Source organism: Sarcophilus harrisii, chromosome 4, assembly GCF_902635505.1.
Source record: "Sarcophilus harrisii chromosome 4, mSarHar1.11, whole genome shotgun sequence".
Classification (NCBI taxonomy): domain Eukaryota; kingdom Metazoa; phylum Chordata; class Mammalia; order Dasyuromorphia; family Dasyuridae; genus Sarcophilus; species Sarcophilus harrisii.
In genome coordinates, this window is record NC_045429.1 from 387439715 (window position 1) to 387452443 (window position 12729).

The window sequence follows — 12729 nt, forward strand, 5'->3', positions numbered from 1 at the left end:
TGAGACATGAGGTTAGGTGACTTGGCCAAGGTCATGGAGTCACACATCCCTTGTGTCTGAATGTCTAAGGGTTGAAGAGTCTAAGGCAGGATTTGAACTGGATTATCCAGATTTCCAGGTTGGGTTCTTTACTTCTTCTAGCAACTTAGCACTTTTTTTTTTTTTTTTTTTTTTTTAACCATACAGTAGACACTGAATAAATGTTTGTTGAGTTGGATTAAATAAAATTGTTGGAGGTTGAAACTGTAGTGGGCCAATTTGGCAACATGATGAATTGAAACAGGAAAATGGGAATGAAGCGAAAGAATTCCATGGAAGCGTGTAATTTTTTTGGAGCTGAGTCTTTCCAATTATCCTTCTTATTTTGTGTTCAATTTTAAGTCAGGGTTTGCTTGAGGTCACAAAACTAGACTTCTAGCTATTTTCCTATGCTTTTTTGTGTAGCATTAACATTTTAAAGCATTGTAATTTTTTTGGAGCTGAGTTTTTCCAGTTATCCTTCTTATTTTGTGTTTAATTTTAAGTCAGGCTTGAGGTGACAAAACTAGACTTCTAGCTATTTTCCTATGCTTTTTTGTGTAGCATTAACATTTTAAAGCAGTATGCATTTGAGAGAGGAAGTGAATGTGGGTTGGTATCCTTTTGTTTCATTGCCTACTGAAATAACTAAAATCCACAATTAATAAAAATTAACACATTACTTGCGATAACTGGATTTTCAAACGATTTTCAAACTTTTGATAGTATTGAATGATTTTCTAGTAAAATTTGTATATTGTATACGTATATGTATAGTGTACAAATAAATTCAAATAATATATTTTTCTAATCAGATTTTGAGATTTAGAATCTTAAGGACATTTACCCTACAGCATAGATTTTTGATCTCTTAATTGAGCTATTTTTTTGTTACAGTGTTATTGATCTCCTATATACTTCTTTGAGAATTCAATTCAATAAAAATTCCTTTAATACCTATGTGCCACGCCACTATTGTGTGCCATTGGGCTACTACAATGATAAAAAGCAGACCATATCTTCGTAGAACTTACATTCAATTGAAGGGGATATAAAATGGGAACAGATAAGTGACCAAGCTTTGAAGGAATTCCAAGTAGAATGGGGAGTGTTCAAGGAATGTGGGACAGTAAAAACATGGAGGACTACAACTTGACTACTTTGGCTGGAATGTAGAATTGTGAGGAAATAACATGAAGTCAGTCTAGAAGGATATTCTGTAGTCATATTGTGAAGAACTTTAATCCCAAACACAGTTATCTGTATTTCATTCTGTAATGTAATATATATATATAATATATATATATATATATAAATGTATGTATAATAGATAGATATATAATATCTGTATTAAAGGATGAAGGAATTATTGGAGGGGGAGCCCCAGTTATTTAGGCTATTGCAGTAGTGATGGAGGCTGAATTAGCAAGATGTATGTTTAAATGAGGTAAAGGAGTTGTAATGTAAAGATAAAAGTAGAATTGAGGAGATGTGGTATGTGAAGGAAAATTAAGATTTGAGTATCACTTCGAGATTGTGAACCTGGGTCATTGAAAGATGATGGTGTCTTCGGCATAAATAGGGAAATTAGAAAAAATGATAAGTTTAGAGAAAAGATGGAATTCTATTTTGGACATTCATTTGTTAAAACAAGCATGTTTTTAAGATAAGTTTGAGATGCCTGTGGGAAATCCAGATGGAGATATCTTACAGGTAGGTTTTTGATGTAGAACTGGAGCTCAAGAGAGCTGAAAGCTAGATTTGTAGATTTGGGAGACAACCTTCATAGAAATTATAAATGGAACCTGTAGAAGCTGATAATTTTCAAAAGAGAAAAAAAGTAAAGTGTTCATTTTGCCCAGGGAGTCAGATGTGGGAACATTAAGTAGTTGTCTGGATTGTAGGAGGAGGACCCAGAGAGCTGTATCACAGAAACCCATTTGGGAAAGAGAGAATATATAAAGGGGCTAGTAAGAATTAGCACTAAAAAAGGCCAGGAAGGGAAAAGTAAAAAGCCCTTGAATAATAGAGCCAAATCTTTTTCTTGTGCGATTTAAAAATTCTAGCAAGAATATTAACCACAAAAATGTGAGGGAAAGACTGCCAAAACTCCTTCAATTAAAGGTAAGGCCCCTCATTTTTAACATCAATACCTTGTGTTCTGAATGAACAGTTAGAAAACTAGGGATTGTAGTCTTGTCTCAGCCTATGTGATTTTTGGCAAATGATTTAGGATCTCTGAAATTTCATTTCTTGATTTGTAAAATGTCTAAAACAATTTCCTTGTCTACCTGATGCTTGTTTTGTGAGAATCAAATGAGATAACAAATGAGAAGGATTCAAAAATATCAAAGTGCCATACAAATATGATATAATTATTTTTAGTCACCTCCTAGAGAATCTGTATTGTGCTTCTGGCAGCATTTCAGTATTTATTAGTTCATTTATGTTGTATAGAATATTCGAATCAAATCAAATTCTTTTCAGTGAATTCACTTTTAATAACTTTTTGAAAAAGTTATCAAAAAAATTATTATCAAATTAGAAATTTGTTTTTCAGGTGAGGTGTTTTTTAAGTGAGGCAAAATCAAATGAAATTTGATATATTTTAGTGTCTTTTCTCTTGTATTTCTGTATTTTTAATCTTTTCTAGCAAAGAAAGAGTTAATAGCAACAAGGATGTTAAGCAGGAAATGCTGTTATCCTTATGCATATGATGGAATGAATAATTTAGTATCTTCGGGAAATGCAAACTGCAGTAAGAATTCAAGCAACCTTTATCAGAGTAGTAAGCAACATTTTGCTTGACAGCATGAAGTGAAAATTCTTTTCAGAAAAGGAAGGTTTAAAGTTTTCATTGCAGGAATATTATATGACAGGTTAAATTACAATATGGATTCAGATTATTTTGGGTCTAAAAGCATAAGACTGCATCAGAGAAATCATGGCTTACCTGCATTCTGACAATTCTCAGGAAGTAATTGGCAACTCTCCTTGCCAGTATGGTTGGTAACAGGATTTGGCAGTTTCTTTGCTGTCAGAAGAGGGATAATTTCTCAAGTTTTCCTTGTAAGTGTTTATTTTTATTATGCTTCTTTACATTCAAATTGTTTAAGTAGAAAGGATGGCTAAAACATCAGTCCATTTTAATTTAATCTAAATTCCCTAAGAGCTTTAAAAATTGTCAAGTAGTATTTCCAAAATAAATTCAGATTTGTAATTTTAATTAAAAAAATTACTGTTTCTTAATACAAATAATCTAATCTTAGAATGTTTGATAGATTTTTCCTTTTCCTATGATAATATAACTAGTAACATAAATGTCATTACTATATATTTAGTCATATCTTGAGAACCTTGTTGTATTGACACACTTGGCTTTTTATTCTCAATTTAATTTTTTTTGGATGTTGTATAAAAATAAGAATGCTAGATATATTAAGTGCTTAAAAAAGCTAGACATATAAAATTGAGTTATCTTAAATTCAAGCCTTCTAAAAATAATCTAGATTTGTTGCATTATACTATCATTTAACCATTTGAATTTGTATTCTTCTACTAAATATAAATTGGTTTCATTATGTTTTGGGGAAACATTTTTAGGTAGTACAAGCTGTACTCTAAAGTATTACACTTTTTTTTTTCTTTTAAAAAACTGTCTTAAATTTGGTAGTGGTTGCTTTAAAAGTTATCATTTTTCTTTTGTTGATATTTAAACCAGTTTATTTTTAACTCAATGAATGTTTCTTGGTTACTACAAATTACAATAGAGACCATCTCCCAAGAATTTTAGATCTTATACAAATCATATTAATGTAGAAGATATGTAAATATGCATACAGATTCTCTCTTCCACCTTTTTTTCTTTATACGTAATTTTAATGTTGCACACAGTCTTTGTTAGCTCTCCAAATTTTTATGCTTTTCTGGTCAATGGGATTCAGTCTTTTAAAAGTTCTATATAATAGTGTAAATGTATATGATAATATACATATTATACAAGTTTATTTCATGGATATTTAGTGTTCCAGTTAATATTTCCTGCTTTCTCTATTTGGTACACAAACATGTTGATTAACATTCACAAATGGTTTTGAAGAGAAGTAACAACAGAATGTCAGAGACAATGTGTCACTCTCATTTTTGGTTTCAATGCAAATAAAATATGTTAATTTATTTGAAATATGTTAATATAAAACTTAATTGCTATAACCTCTTTTCATGGTGATGGGATCTTTTTTGACAAATAGAAATCAGAAAAATACCGATTTTTGATGTCCGTATCAAAATATATTTTGCTCATTCTCAAGTGAAAATTATCTTAAACAGAATAGGGCACAAGTTTATAGGTACATATTATAAACTGAACTCTCTTAGATTCATAAATTATGTCTGATTTTAACTTAGAAACCAAAAGTCCATTTATGTTCTTTAAATGTGAAATGAATGTTACTTTCTCGTCTGATAGGTTTTATTATAAAGGTTTTTCTGTCCATAGATGAGATCATAGGGAAAAATATTTGGTTATGTATATATATAGCAGAGTACCAAATTCTTAATAGGACTTTTAGGAGAAAAAGGAATAATAAAAAATATGTATAAATACACACTAAACATTTAAAACCACCTTTTAGTCTACTATGAAGTCCCTGGACTAATCATTTACAGATGGCCCCTTTGTCCTTTGAAGCTTCTAACACCAAGGTGTCTGTTGCAGCCCAGAGCAAGGTTACTGCTACCCAGGACAGCACTAATTTGCGATGTATTTTCTGTGGTAAGCAACATTATGTTTACATTATTTTTTTCAAGCTGTGGTACATACTGCTTGCACTTTTCATTAGTCTTATTAACCCTTAGGCCATGATCTAATTTGTGGTAATTGAAATTTATTATAAACTATTGTTTTTATATTGTGATCAATGTTGTTGTAAATGCATATATTATTCTGCTAGCTTTTGAACCTGCTCATTAGGAGGGGTACAGAATCACTCTTTGGGAAATCTTGACCATGATCAATTCTTTGTACTCATGTAGGTAATGCTTTTTAAATTTTGAAAAAATGTTAGGCTTAGGAGAAGAGTATCTTCTCATTTTAAGATCTTTTAATTATAAGTCTTAAGGTATTAAGATCTAAAAAATGTCTCCTTTTAGATTACTTTTTAGATAAATTAAATTACCTCCAGTTACTGGATGGGTATTGAGGCAATATAAGATATATTTCAAGAGCAACAGGATGATGTCCTGGGTACATTTAAAAAAAAATAACAGCTCAAGTAGTTATTACTTAATTGTAAATTTAGGCCTTTAGAGCACACACATATGAGCCCACTTCATTTTGATGCCTTAGTAAGACACAAATTATGAAAAAAAATAAAACTTCCAAGCAAAAGACTGGTTATTCTATTTTTGCTTTTTCATTTTGGTTTCCCTACATTCTGAAGTTCTATAGTTTTGAAACCTCTCCCTCTTCCCTCCCAAAAAAGCAGCTTTAATTTGATAGTTTTTAGAGTACCAAGTGATTTGAAGAAGAATAAGAGCAAAAGAAATTTTGCAGATTTTATCCTAATAGTATAAATTCATTTAGAGTTGTATTTATTATTATTATTATTTAAGAATATTTCAACTTTGTTCCTTTGTATCCAAGACAACCAGAGCCTATTCTGAAGTTCTATAGTTTTGAAACCTCTCCCTCTTCCCTCCCAAAAAAGCAGCTTTAATTTGATAGTTTTTAGAGTACCAAGTGATTTGAAGAAGAATAAGAGCAAAAGAAATTTTGCAGATTTTATCCTAATAGAATAAATTCATTTAGAGTTGTATTTATTATTATTATTATTATTTTTAAGAATTATTTATTTTTTAATAAATTATTTTTTAAGAATATTTGAACTTTGCTCCTTTGTATCCAAGACAACCAGAGCCTATCACTTTAAATATTAATATACTAAAAGAGTAAGGATGTGAAAGAGTTATTTTAAATTTGTGAATATTTTTCCTTGTCTATAATTAGTGAGGAAATATTTATTGTTTTCTTTGAAAATAAAGATGAAATAGAACATTAACATTTAATTGTAATAATCATATGTCAGTTACATAGTTTAAAGATTTTCATACAATTTTTAAGACATGGTAGCTGAATTAGGTTATCCATCATCAGTGTTTTATCAAGTGGAACAAAATGTTCTTACAATGTTATGCTTTAGTTTTAATACTGTTGGACATATTTTTCAGATTGTCTTACCCTAGGTAAGAAGCCATTCAGGCTGTCTTTTGAGTCAAACATATGTGAATATAATATTTTAGATTGTAAACCATTGTATTTTTGCCTATTTTAAGATCATTCTAGTCTTATTTCCTTTGAAAATTTCTTGCATTTTTGATAACATTACAATTAATTTTTTTATATTAAGATCTATTAACAGAAAATAAAGCTTGCAAATTGGCCAACTCTTCTGTAAATTAAGGACTTGACCACTGCAGAGAGACTAATTCAGTTCCAATCAAAGAAAGTGATTCTATAAAAAGTTGATAGTGAAGTGGAGGGGAAAAAACCAAGCAACAGTTGTTGGTTAAAATAAAATCCATCTTTTTTTGAGTTTCCTTTGAATTAAGCCCTGAAATGAATGTTTTTTTTTTTTAATTGTTTCCATTGAAAGTCAAAAGTGTAACATTGATTATCTTCCTTCCTTACTGATTCTTATGTAATAGGGGTTCTTTGAAGAGTTTGCTAATTGAGTGTGAAGCGGAAGAAAGGGGGAGAAAGATTTAATGAATTTTGTGTCTTGTCCAATGGCCAACCCTGTTAACTTCTAGAAATGATAAATTTTTCTCACCCTACAAATTTAAGGAAATTTCTAAGCTATGGAAGGCTTGTAAAATTTGTCAGTGAGGCAACGTTACTAATGACAAAAATTTTGTTTGCTTAATTTTTTGTATATATATGGAATTCTCCATTAATGTCCCATTTAATTACCATGGGATGATATGGAGGTAACCTTAATTTCTTGACTATGCCAGTTGAGCATAAACTCTGTCCAAGCCTATCACATTTAGAATGACTTCAAAATCAAATGATAGATTATACTTCTGTTATTTAAGGATTAGCCCAGGTAATTTTAGAGAGATTTATCATCAGATTTGATTATGTAGGCAACCAGGTTTTTTTGGTTATAGAAATTCTGCAACAATTATAGAAAGTTTCAAAATATCTTAAGGGGAAGGAATGTCCACCCCAATGAAATCACAGAAACTTGAAGTACTGTGCATATTGAAGTGAATAAACTATAGTATAATTACTTAATTTATCTAAAGGACCAAAATAGTATTATTAGGGGGAATAGATATGAGATGTTAACAAGAGAATACTTTTTCACAATTAAAAGACAAAAAATTAAAGAGATTTTCTATAATGAATTCAACTGCTGACATTTCCTACCTTCTGAAGGAAGCCTAATGTGACCAAAATGTATCATAGGAAGAATACCATATTAATGCAATTAATAGATTGCTCTACTTAATAAGAAATAATCAGGAAATTTCATCAATTGCTTTGGTAAAGAATAGTAGGAAATTTTTGGTATCGCTTTTACTGTGCATTATTTTTAGTGATTATCACAAGCCAGGATAGGTTTAAATGTGCTTTTAAAAAAAATGTCTGTAATAGTATTCTATGGGAAGGTAAAAACAAAAGAACAAGATACAGTCCATATAATATCAAGAACAAAGAACATTCCTTCATTAATCCCTTTTCCTCATTAATTTTCTTTTAGATCATACTAACAAGAGGCTTTTATACTTTAAAATTGCCATTATAATTATAAATTTCATTATGAGGGGATAGTTTTTTTTAGATGCATCACAGTTAATTCCTTCTTAAAATATATGTTGATAGGCAAAACTAAAGTTCAAGTGATCATTTCTCTACTGTTAAAGAGATTTGATGTCATTGCTTTGTTTTTTAAATTTTTAGATACTTTAAATATTCTGGGACATGTAATTAACCTTCCTCACAGTCTCTTTCTTCTTCTTTATTTGAGTTTTATAATGACGATGATATTTTAGAAAAAGTAATGATGAGTTAATTAACCATTTATAGCCATAACTATTCTCTGTGGGTACCGCATGTTTTAGGTCCACAGCTTTATTTTGAGTTGAACAGAAGGCTAATAGCAACTTTAAAAAATAAATAGCCTCATTAAAGAAAAAGATAGACAATTATGTTTTGATTATATTTCCTTTGATATGTTCATCTTTTTCAATCTTGTTCTTTTAATACTTTAAGAATGCTTATATTACAATTGACAGTGCATACAAAATGCTTTGTTCTCTCAGTACTTAAATTTGACAGCAAGACATGGTAAATTAAAAAAAAAAACCCAACACAGTACATGTAGGATTTTTTCTAAATTCTTAAGACTTTGAGTAAAAAGCATTTAGATTAACTATGAGATTTTCCAGTTTATAGCTCTACAAGTCATTGAATGATTTTTTATTTTTGATAGAAGTCTACTTATGGAAAAAAAAAGACTTGAACAAATTAGAAAAGAGTTGTGAGAGCAATTTTGTTTTCATATTTTTTCATAATTTTCAAGGGTTCTTGTATAAAATGTAATTAACTCAGTTTTTATGAAGGATGAATTCATTCACAAAGTTTTGTTGTATTTTCTCCTAGAATCAGAAGTAGTTTTTTCTGTTATTTTCTCCAAAGATAATTTTACATGTCCATTTTTATCCCAACGAAAGTAAATTTCCCTTTACTTAAAATTCAGTCCTATGAGTTTTATTTAGTAGTTTTTTTAAAGTAAGAATTTCATGTTTAATACATGATAGACTTTACTCCACCCCCCCCCCCCCCCCAAATTGAGTAATGTTGGTAATGTGGATTCTATATAGGAAATGTGAATTAATGTAGCTTTAAAAGTTTAGGATGTGTCCTGTTGCAGCTACATAGAAAGGAGTGGAGTTATGTTTCTTTGGAATGGAGTGGTAAATAAAATCATAAACTCCCACCTTTCACATTTTCTTTTTTCAGGTTGCATTCAATATGTGATACTCAATTGAAAGATCTAATTGTTTACAACCATTTTGAGATAGTGTCTTTAATATTTACATATTTAGTTTTTGCTCATTTTAAAAAGAACTCTAGAATTTGGATAGTTTTGGTGCTGAAGACCTAAAAACTGTTGAATGGATGAAAGAAAACAAAACTTTAGTGATCTTTAATCTTCCAGTTTTCTTTTTGTTGTCTTACATAAATGCCTTTTCCGATATCAAATGACCTGATATTCATGAATTTTTTAGTATAAGAAACTAAATCCTGATTGGGAAAAAAAATAATTTAACCATATTAGGATGTTTTAGACCTATTTTTATAAGAAAAATGCAAGATATTGATAATTATTGCTTTGACATTTGTGAATGTAGGAAAAGTTATGTGAAAACTTTGTAGGTTGTTAAAATTTATAGGACTAGTTAGAAATTTTCAATACCAAAACCTAAACTCATGAAATTATGTTTGTAAAAAGCAGTTTTGTAATATTTTAAGTTTTTAGGTAGAAGAAATTTTCATTATATCAGTTTTGTTGATCTATTTATTTTAAAGGTAATAATTTCCTTTTGAAAAAGTATATAATATTTGGTAAATATCAAGTTATAAAGTCAAGCTATTTTTAATAGACTAACCATATCAAACTTTTGGATTATCATGTTAATTTGTAAAAACAATAACCACCAAATAATTATTTGTTTTGTGATTAGTTCAAAACCTTAATTTAGTTTACCAGAATGTTTATTCAGATTATTTAAATGTTTCGTTTTGGTTTTTGTTTTTTAGCAGCCTTAAATAAAATGTTCAAGAATTTTGTGTACTAATTAGGGTTTACTACATACTTTTAGAAAGTATTTTTAGTCTTTAGTTTTTCAAAATGTACTTTGATATGTGGTGTAGTGAGAAAACATTCAACTTAGATTGGAGATCTGGGTTCCAGGATGATTGATCTCTGTATACCCATGGACAAGGTTCATAATAAGGCACTAAAGAATTCACAGGGATGTAGTGAAACAAAGTACTATGTAAATGTTAAAGTGCTATAGAAGTATGAATTAATATTGTTATTCTTAGAATTGTCAAATAATTGCATTTTGGAATTGGAAAAACAATTTGACAGTTTGACATTTGTTTTTTAGAAATGAGAAACCTGAGCTCAGATTCATAACAAATATCCCCAGAAGTCACAGAACCTAAGTAATGAGGGTTAGGACCAGGACCCAGATCTCCTAATTCCCTAGCCCAGTGTTCTAATTGTTTCTATTTTAATTTCTATTACTTATGTATTATGTACATGCCACAAATTAGAGCAGATTTTCTTCCCTGTATATGCTCTTAAAAACCTCCCTGTCAACATGTCAGGAAGTTTGGCCCTCTTTTTAAGAATTTTTCTGATGGACTAATAAATGGTTTTGCATTTAAAATTAATTTTAAAAAACCCAAGTATCAGAAATAAAATGCTACTTAAAACTATTTAACCTGTAAAAATGACCACTTTGTAAATTCATAACAGTATGCATTTTCATATTAAATTTATACTAAAGATTGTTCTTAAACACTCTTGAAAGTAGGTTAATCACATTGATGATGTTAGTTATTAAAGCTAATTGCCTGTTTGGAATAGCTAATAAAGTCCTTGATATGCACCAACTTTACATATAGACTTTAAAAAAAAAAATTGTTTCTTAAATTTACCCATGGACTTGAATCTGCTTTTCTAAGCCCCAAAACCTGTTGTACCTATTGTTCCCCCAGTGTTAGAGTTAATAATACAAGATATTAACATAATAGTAACAGACTATATTTGTAGTTTTATTAGTGGGGGGTGTATGTTGAGAGTGAGTGTGAGTGTGTGTAGTTTATTTTAAGATGCTTCCACTGTTTCTGTATTTCAGCCTACAAAATTGTTCAGCTATTCATAGTGTGCTATTTAGGTGAGAATAGTATTTTTTTTTTTTTTTTTTTTTTGAGAATGGTAGATTTTAAATATTCTTTAGTTTGAAGATTCAAAATGGGCTACTTTTGGTAATTAGAGAAATGTATCACTAAATTTATGTTAGCTGACTGCTCTGTAATTTAAGAAAATTCAAATTATTTTATCTCAAATAATTACTGAAAGTTCATTGTATAAGTAGGAAAATAGAATTTTGGTAAATAGTCATGATCCTTTGCTGCTGGATCTATTAGTGCAGAATTCTAGTGAATTTGATCCTTTCAATTATAAAATCTTAAGTCTAGCTATTAACTAGACATTTAATCCTTTTAACTTTCAGATCATAAAAATTTGATTAGTACTTTAGTTCCTTTTCAGAAGATCTCAATACCTTTATTGGTAAATATCTTACTATTTTTATTGATGAATATCTTACCCATTTGGTCGTTTGGGCACATTGAATTTAAATATTTTCATATTTTTCTTATTTCTTTTACTGGACTAAGTTTCAAGATTGAAATGTTTTGATTCCTAAATATGGTATATAGAAATATTTCCAATATTTATTGATCTTATATTTAAAAACTTTAAATTTATTTTACTATTTTCATTGCCACTGATTTGAGGAGTACTTTTATAGTTTGCAGCAGAAATTGCCCCAATAATTGCTGGAGCTGGCTAATTAAAGATAGACTTGGAGCATTAGAATATCTAGCGAAAGCTGTGGACTTATATAAAAGCTTATTGGTAGCCATGAAGGGTGCTCTATAGACAAAAGTCCTTGAAGATTTTTTGCGTTAAAAATTCAGATAACCAGGTTAATTAGAATGGGTAATTTAGTATCCATTTTATTCAGTGCCAGAAATGCTGAGCCATTGAGTTAAAAAGTGATTTTTTTCAGTTGGCCAACAAATTTGTAATGCATCCTTAAATTTATAGAAACGTCATAAATCAGTATAGTAACAAGGTTCTCATGCTCTTTCTCTCCTGTTTTTCATTTCCAGTGTTCTATTTAGGTGAGTTTTCAATTCTAATTCTTCCTTTTGAGTCTCCTTATACCCTTTTCATCTCTCCCCTTCCCTCCTCAACCATGAATAATTACTTCAAAGATAATGTTTCTTCATTGTCTTAAAGAATGTCCAGTTCAGGTTCCTCTTCAGATTGTCATTGAATACTTGTTTTATTCTTATGCTCTTCATGTATAAATTTTTATTTTTTCTTTATTCCTGAAGTTTTTCCATTTGTTTCAAGTAAGTCTTCTGGAAATAATGACAGTATTTTGTTGCAGTCTTCTTTTATTTGCTGTGTGTTTATGAAGCTTCAATTTTGTTTTGCTACAAAAGGAGATACATTTGTAAATATTTGTGGTGATTTTGTATTATTTTTCTGATTTAGTAATTTTATTAACTCTAATCTAAAAATGATACTCATAATCTCATTTTTCCCTTTTATAGGTCCTACATTGCCTAGACAAAATTCACAACTGCCTTCCCAAGTGCAGAATGGTCCATCACAAGAAGAATTGGAAATTCAAAGAAGGTAAAATTTATATGTGGAATTTAATTTTTTATCATACATACTACCATTGAAGAATTGCAATGTGGTGAAGTCCTAATGTTGACTTTCTGAATGTGATACATTGACTTTTTGAATGTGGTATGTTGACTATTTAAATATAGTAGATACAAGTTGTCTTGTCTTTTTCTTTAAAAAAAGTTTTTTATTATCAAAAAGT

General features: G+C 29.4%; 1 protein-coding gene across 18 annotated transcripts in view; it reads left to right on the top strand.

Annotated features, from left to right (window-relative positions):
• The window catches only part of ENAH (ENAH actin regulator), a 121216-nt gene that overhangs the window by 73131 nt on the left and 35356 nt on the right, over positions 1-12729 (top strand). For 7 of the 18 annotated variants that reach the window (XM_031967041.1, XM_031967046.1, XM_031967048.1 and 4 more), the window contains exon 4: positions 12449-12533. In XM_031967041.1, coding sequence (XP_031822901.1) covers positions 12449-12533 — 85 coding nt within the window. Of the gene's footprint in view, positions 1-1324; positions 3088-4735; positions 4793-11998; positions 12011-12448; positions 12534-12729 lie in introns of those variants that run through there. The other 11 variants (XM_031967037.1, XM_031967035.1, XM_031967045.1 and 8 more) reach the window with 5 other exon arrangements.